Source organism: Oncorhynchus nerka, linkage group LG20 (genome assembly GCF_034236695.1).
Source record: "Oncorhynchus nerka isolate Pitt River linkage group LG20, Oner_Uvic_2.0, whole genome shotgun sequence".
Taxonomy (NCBI): Eukaryota; Metazoa; Chordata; class Actinopteri; order Salmoniformes; family Salmonidae; genus Oncorhynchus; species Oncorhynchus nerka.
Genome location: NC_088415.1, coordinates 44,714,210 through 44,722,303, shown reverse-complemented (window position 1 = coordinate 44,722,303; position 8,094 = coordinate 44,714,210). Strand labels below are relative to the sequence as shown.

At 42.8% G+C, this 8,094-nt stretch overlaps 1 protein-coding gene across 1 annotated transcript; it reads right to left on the bottom strand.

Annotated features, from left to right (window-relative positions):
- Positions 1-758: 758 nt before the first annotated feature.
- On the bottom strand, positions 759-5,505 carry LOC115102635 (keratin, type I cytoskeletal 18-like). Its single transcript, XM_029622779.2, has 7 exons — positions 4,964-5,505; positions 2,956-3,038; positions 2,585-2,741; positions 2,075-2,239; positions 1,818-1,943; positions 1,462-1,682; positions 759-1,267 (listed from the first exon to the last, which is right to left on the bottom strand). Exons 1-7 carry the CDS (start codon positions 5,399-5,401, stop codon positions 1,147-1,149), a joined length of 1,311 nt encoding a protein of 436 aa, XP_029478639.1. The 5' UTR covers positions 5,402-5,505; the 3' UTR covers positions 759-1,146.
- Between the last annotated feature and the right edge of the window lie 2,589 nt (positions 5,506-8,094).

Genomic DNA, 8,094 nt, shown 5'->3' with positions numbered 1-8,094 from the left:
TACATTTCAATATTGGAGTGAGTTTGAGAACACATGGTGATTTAATTTGACCAAAGCACACCATGAATTCAACTAGGATTATCACCAATCCATGCAGTGTGTAATGCCAGTAGCCTTCTGAATCTTTCTTTGCAGCGGCCCAGCGTTGGCACAGGTTCTGAAATAATCAGCCGCTTTCTGGTGTCTTTCAGAGCTAGAATAAATTCTTTAAAATCCAGTTTCAGCAGTTCTGAGCTAGTTCTCTTAATGTTGTTTCAGCCCGCATGGATTATGACAGTGTCAGCTCACGGCAGTTGTCGTAGAATGGTAGGAAGCCGCCTAGTAATGTCCTGTACTCGTGCCCCAGAATAACACACACAGGAACCGAGATGTTAACCCACTGTTCCTAGGCCGTCATTGAAAATAAGAATTTGTTCTTAACTGACTTGCCTAGTTAAGTAAAGGTAAAAAAAAATAGATAAAATATTACTTTAACCTATGTGATATTTTGTAAAGCACTATCAGTAGTTAACCTATAGAAGAAGATTAGAGCAAATATGACATCCACCTTTATGATCTGTGTAAATAATTGTCCTTCTCTGCTCAATATGCATTTGTTATTAGTTTCAATTTGTTGTAGTAAAGTTTCTATTTTGACATTAACCACAATGCATTATGAAAAGTGATAACCTAGAAAAGCTGTTTGTTCTATTATGCAGCAATAGTGCATGTTTGGAGTAAAATGTTCAAAGAAGTGCACAGCCATTGAAAGACCATACTCAAGATTCCGGTAAAATTTTATTGTACAATGAAGGTACATCACATCAGGCAAATTCAATTGGACAGAAAGAAAAGTAAGATGACAATGGTAGAAAAAGAAAGTTAATAGATATACAGATATTTTACTTCATCCAATTGCTCGTTTAAAGGTCTAAAACATTGGTTAAACCAACTTCGTCCCAAATTTCTCAATTCTGAACTTAAACGTATGTATTCTTACATGCGTAAGATAAAAAAACACAAGACCCAAAAGCAAAAGAAACAATGATGAAATAAATACAATGATGAGAGAGCTTTCTTCTTATATCCAGCTAGATGTTATCGTATGCCTATGAGGTGTCGATTGGTGTTGTACGTTAAGGATGACTGGGAACGATGGGTGTGGTCTCACTGTTTCCTCTCCTTGGTCTCTGTGCTGGAGGAGACAACTTTCCCATCCACCAGAGTCTGTGTGACGGTCATCACCTTGGTCTTCACTGTCCGCTGGTCCTCCAGAGCATCCTGGAGCCTTGAGAGAGGGAGATAGTTTCACAACTGTCAGCCAACAGAAACCTGGTTTCAATATGGCTACTTGTGCTTCCAAGATAGAAAATGGCTCTTTGGATTACCATTTACCCTAATAGGCTCTTGGCTGACAACAAACCTCATTATCTTTCTCAGGTCTACTTCATTGGTTGGAAGTACACCCTCTGTCTTACTCACTTGAAGTCTCCTCCGTCCAGCAGTCTTCTGTATGTGGCGATCTCCGCCTCCAGCTTCATCTTGATGTTGAGCAGGTGCTCGTACTCCTGTGTCTGCTGCTGGATGTTGGAGCGGAGGTTGGTCAGCTCAGACTCCAGACCCACGAGGATGTTGTTCAAGGATTCCATCTCCATGTTGTAGCGCATCTCTGTGTCGCGCAGGGTTCCCTCCAGAGAACCTTTCTGTTAGAAAGAGGAAGACATTCAGGACAGATGGTTGGACTTGTAAATTAACATGAACTTAACCAATGGCATTGATGCCGTGATGTATTTTGTACACACTGGCTGGGTGAGTATAGTGTTATTGAGGGATCTTACCAAGCTTTTCTGTGAGTCCAGCTCAATCTCCAGTGTCTGTAGCTGTCTGCGGAGGTCATTGATCTCTGTGTGTGCACCCTGCAGGGCCTCTGTGTTCTGTGACACCACAGACTGCACCTCTGTGATCTGGAAGGGATAGAGGATATAGAAGTCAGTTTAAAAATCATTGGTTAAGAGGGCATTTCTGTGGCTGTGGATGTGACGGTTTCACTTTAAAGTCAGCACTGTTTTCAAATGATTTAGCGGCTAGGTGTTACCCGTGTTTCGTGCCATGCTTTGAGCTCCTCCTGGTTCTTCAGGGCCTCCTTCTCATACTTGGCCCGGACCTCAGCCATGATAGCGGCCAGGTCCTGTCCCTTAGGAGCATCCACATCCACCTGCACTCCAGACTGGGAGATCATGTTACGCATCTCCATCACCTCCTGTTTGGCCAAATGGACAACAACGTTAACATTCATTAAGCAATATGTTTTCAAGACTGAAGTCAGCGTCCATGTTTAGGCCGTTTGTTTGGGTACTCAAGGGCCCCCTGGGTGAATCCTATGGTTGCGCCGCACTTACCGCTCCATTGCTAAATCCAAAAGATCTCACACACAACACCCCTGTTTATACAGTAAGGTTGACTTTGTCTCCTATGTAGGCATGCTAGGTCTTACTCTTGCTAAACCATTGACAAGGAATATGGTAAATATACATTTGGGGGTGCAAGAGAGGTGGGGTTGGGTCATGTGTATTATATTGGTTTGGTGGTTGGGTCAAGAGCTTACGTTGTCGTGGTTCTTCTTCAGGAAGATGAGCTCCTCCTTTAGAGATTCGATCTCGCTCTCCAGGTTCATGCGGCCCATGTTGGTGTCATCAATGACCTTCCTCAGGCCAACAATGTCAGCTTCAACAGACTGCCGGATGGACAGCTCGGACTCGAACCTGCAAGACACACAGAAAATAGCATTCGATAAAGTGACCTGGAGAGCTACAGTGGAATATTCTCTAAAGTGTCACTAATAGTATGGAGGGTATGCAGATAATGTGGCACATCAACTGTCTTTGTTTTGTTTTCATTGGATGTTCATCATGCTGCCGTTAATTAAGGTGTGCCAGCGACTGGCTGATGGTTTTGTGCTTACTAAGCATTACTTACTTCACCCTGAAGTCATCAGCAGCCAAGCGTGCATTGTCGATCTGAAGACACAGACGGGCGTTGTCTTTTGTGGCATCGAACACCTACCAATGACAGGGAGGAATGAGTTAAAGTCAACACGCTTTTATTTGAATTTTTTTCACAACAGTTTCAATACTTTTCTGTAATGAGTATCAAAGTGAAAAGGGAAGTGTGGGAATTCCGAAAGGCCATGGCAGCCAGGATCAGGAAGGCCAGCTACCCCACAGCCACAGTGTTTGCTCTCCATGGTACAGTAGATAAGGGTGGGGATGGATGCGTGCAGGTTACACAATCTGGGCAATCATTAACAAACAGCCAAGCTGCTGGTGAGCTAGTTGACGTGCCAGGAAGAAGGCAGCGGATTTGCATCAGGTGGGAGGTTGGTGCGTGTGTGTGGGGGATGGCGGGATGCTTACTGGGTTGGATATCCTGTTGTTCCTGGCAAGATAAGCCTTGTTTTTTGAAGGATGAACATTTGAACTAGCAACCACATCCTGGTATCATGACAAAGAAAAAGAAACCTGTTGGGACTCTAATCTATGGAGTTGGGGGTCAATTAGATACCATGGGCAGTTGGTAAAGCCAACAAAGGCAAGCATTAATAGCAAGGCAAACATCAGCCCTAACTCCCTTCCTCCCCTAACCCTTTATGCAAGGCTTCATAATGAGAGCCAAAACAAGAGCAGCAGACTAAACAAATATTTAAACCATGTTGCTTTTACCATTTTATTTTTTTCAAGGTGGAGTTCAGTGTCCTTATTCAGATTTTTTTTCAAAGGGACAAAGTAATAGGAATGCTGTGGTGATAGTATGTCCTATTTGCATTTTGTCTTTTGCTATTTGTATCTGACATCTACCATTTAATCTCCATATTTTGCATAGCTACTCTGTCACTTTGGGTTGTTACTTTGGCATGTTGCTTCAGCAAGGTCCAAATGGCCAATGACAGGATGACTGGAATCTTCCAGAATCCAATGGAAAGAGCTTTTCAGATATTTTTTTAAATGAAATATAGTATTAAGCATTTGCTGTATACTCTAAAGTACAACAGTAACTTGTTGCAAATGCATTAGGCCTATAATTTGATTTCTAACAGTTTTTCCACCTAGATAATTAGCCTATTTTGAAGTATCATCAGCTCTCATTTACAGTTGGATGACTCACAGAATGTTCTTAAATTCCCCACAGTGTACACACATAAAGGCATTACAAACCCATATGTCAATTTTTCAGGATATATATGAATGTAACACTATCAGATTAATGGGATTGGAATGACTTAGATGGACAACTTTTTAATGGCACACATTGACTCCAAAACTCATTACCATGCTCCACCCTAAAAGTAAGGACCACACCATCAAATAGTACTATAAGGTGTGAGTTCCCTTCTCTCTCATCGATACTAGTGAATTGTATTTACATTGAACTTTTATACACTCACCAAAGCAGAGAGACAATATAAAAACAACCTCTTGAACTTTATCTTGAACTGTAACAACTTTCCTTGCTTTCATGGGGAAACTTGTCAGTATATCATCGATAATCCTTTTATTGCTAGCCATCTCTGTGTCCCAAAAAAGTTAGCTGGACCCAGAACTCTGGCCATGTCGAAAGTCAGCTAGCAGAACCCCTTGGAATTCCCCTTCTTATTGCTTTATGTCTGCCTTTGGCCTTCTGCCTGGAGATGCTGGCACACTGCCATCACTGATCAGCACGGCTCTAATGAACAAACCAGCTGACCTGGGTCTTTACTACCAAGGGGAATAATCTGACAAGGAAATGAAGTAGGGCCACTGTGTTCCCTCTTTCACTCCCAAACTACATTCTGACACTCTGTTACGCTCTTATCCATTGGGTCAGCCATTCTAGGACAGTGAACTTGCATTTGAAAGATACATTACTTCCCTAAAGCTCTATAGTATAGATTCTCCAGCATTTCTAATATTAGCCAATAGTACCTTCCTTCCTCCCACAGCCCTCTCACCTTCTTCCTCAGGTCATCCAAGATGGTGTTGTAGCGGCTGTAGTCGTTGACGTCTGGGCCTCTCTTCTCCATGGCCTCCCTGATCTTCAGCTCCAGTTTGCCATTGGCCTGCTCCAGGTTCCTCACCATCTCCAGGTAAGAGGCCAGACGGTCGTTGAGGTTCTGCATGGCAAACTTCTCATTGCCCATGATGTCAGCTGTGTTCCCGCTGGCGCTCACCTGGATGCTGCTGGACATGGAGCCCCCGGAGCCTCCCATCCCCATCCCTCCCATCCCGCTGCGCACACCTGAGTAGGACACAGAGGAGATGCGGGTCCCCTGACCCCCAGCCCCACCATAGGTGCTGGCGGCCCGGTAGGCAGGAGCAGCAGAGCTGCGAGTGATGGATTGGCTGTACCCACTACCAGGTCCCCTGACGCTGCTTCGTTTGACACTCATTTTCGTTGGCGCAAGAGAGACTGAGAGAGGCACAGAGAGTTAAGAGTGGGCCAGCAGAAACCGGAGCACACAGACACACAGAGCAGGGGCAGAGAGGAAGCCGTTCTAACTATATAACCCTGCAGGCCCCCACAGTCCCTCCCACTAGAAACTCCCCTCTGCCCAAGTTCCCTCCCTCTCTCCTCTATGCCCCAAAAACACTTTTCATACTCCTTTGTCCTCATGTCTGGCTTTTCTCTCTCAAAAGTGAAACTCTAAAGTACACTTCTTCAAATGTGAGTGAGATGGTACTATTTTTGTTTGCCTCAGTTTAAAATCCCTTGGTAATTTGAGCTTGCCATCTCTTTAATTGTAATGTCACAGAATAAGTATGGAATGGTAAAACAGAATGATGGTGATCAGAAATATTTTCTGTTTATACATATTTGTGATTAATTCTGTGCCCAAATATGAAAATATATTATATAAACTGCTTGTGTGTGAACTGTAATGTATTTGTATTTGTGTTCCACTCCATATACAGGGTTTCTCAATTTCCTCACTGGCATAACTTGAAAACCTGGAATCACATGCAAACTGGCAGGGACATGAGTCGCATCACAAACCACACAGACAGTTAAAGGGGCAATTCAGGATTGATACCTCCATTGTTGGACCTTTTTTTAAATCAATTATATATAGCTATAGCCATTGATTCTTGAAGAATATAACTTATTCACATGAGCTTTGTTCAACTGTCTTAAACATCAGAACCCAAAATATAAGCTTATTTTATAGAAAAAATAATGAAAAATGAAACAGAGTTAGACCAGTTAAACCCCTCATTATGAGATTATGTAAAGAACTGGACATGGACCTAATTGTCCTCTACCTATCTGAGGATATGAGTTTCAGACAAGCTAAACAAAATGACAATTAGCCTAGCCCTGTGCAGACATGCAGGAACAAAGGCAACTCTAATCTTGTTGTAAACATATCCGGAAGAGACCCCCTGTAATTTTACCCGGGACATTCCCCACTGAGATATGGAAAGCTGCAAATGGCTCCCAACAAGAGAAAAGTCTTAAAGGTGTTTTTTTTTTCTCAGATGCCATTCCCTTGGTAGTAAATTGATAATGCCCCATTCATTCTCAGAGCATAAGAACAATGCAAAGATAAGGGTGGTACGGGTGAGCTCTCTCTATCTAGCTCTCTCTTTCTCGCACACTCTCTCCTTGTGGATATCTTAGTAGTGTACACACAGGCACCTACAGTATGTACACATAGTACCATCAATAGTATAGCAGTGTTTGGATATACCTAATATAAGAGGCCATGAACTAACAAGCCTGTCCCACAAAGCCGATAAAATAAAGATCACTTTCTTTATGCTGCCTGTGGGATTATTGTCTCTTTCTCTCATCCCAGTAGAAGGTATTTCTGTCCCAGAGAATCAGGAAGGAGCATGAGGCAGGAAATTAAGTCAAGAAAGAATTCCTTACCAATTTAAAACAACTATCTTTGCCCCTCTTGGAGGCGTATGTGTAGTTAGAACCACGAGAAACTCTGTTTTAGACCGTTTGAGAAAGTACCCTATGTACAGTAGATATTCCCTCTTGGTGTGGTGGTTATAAAATAATGGACTGTTTGATCCAAATGCAGTGAGCCATAATGTGAGTTATATTTTCCAAAGGCACAGCCACCCAGACCTCATGGTATTTTTATGGTTTGCTAATGTTAGCATTCCAAGCTCATCCAGTTGTAAGGCTGTGCCTGCAGAGTCTTGCCTGGTCCTCCCTGGTGCCACACCGGCTTGGGACACAGAGATGTTGATGGGGGGCTAATGCAGATAGGGATAACTGTCTCAATGTGGCCCATCCTGTTGGAGCTTGTCTGTCTTATCTTCAGTGTTCCATCTCATAAGCAAACCACCCTGCTAACCCTACTTTCAAAATGAGTCCTCTTTTTCACAATCTTGGATAACACAGTGTTATCTTAGGCCAGGAGTCAATCCGATTGCCCTTGTAGACAGTGCAACTTTTAAAGGCAATGTAACCGCGTTCGCAGAGGTCGCTTTCAAGCTAAACGCTGCAAATGTCGGCTCAATTGGAAATTAACTTTCAATGTCAAGCATGCTATAACTAGGATCTAACGCAAGACGGATTTAATCCTGGCCTTAACCTCTGTATGAAGCTTTCTGGTTGATGAAGACTTGGGAATATGGTGATGCAAGACTAGCGGTATCTCTATTCTCAACATAATGTCAGTAAACTCGTAATAGTTTATGGTCCTTCATAAACAGGTTGTAAAAAGTGCTACTTAATGGTTCCTGTGAAACCAAAGGACAACTTTAGTGACGAGGTCACTCTGGATAAAAGCATTAGCTAAATGACCAAAATGTGAGGTAAATGTAGAATAACTTAACTGTAGGCTACTGTGGCACCATATTGTTTCACATTATGAATTAATCATACCTTTTTGAAAAAACTTTGGAAAGCAGGTGTATAGATAGGGTTGCCTGACAACTTCACGATCATTTTGAGCCACAATGTGCACGCAGGGGTAAAAGGCAGTGTGTTTGTGAACGGTCAGATAGCTGGCAACAATGAAAAGAAGCTGCCACGTGGGCAATCGTACATGGCTCGTTTCAGCTACTGTTGTGGTATCTTTGTTCTTGATACCATTTTGTGTTTTGAGGTGTTTGGACTTGTAAA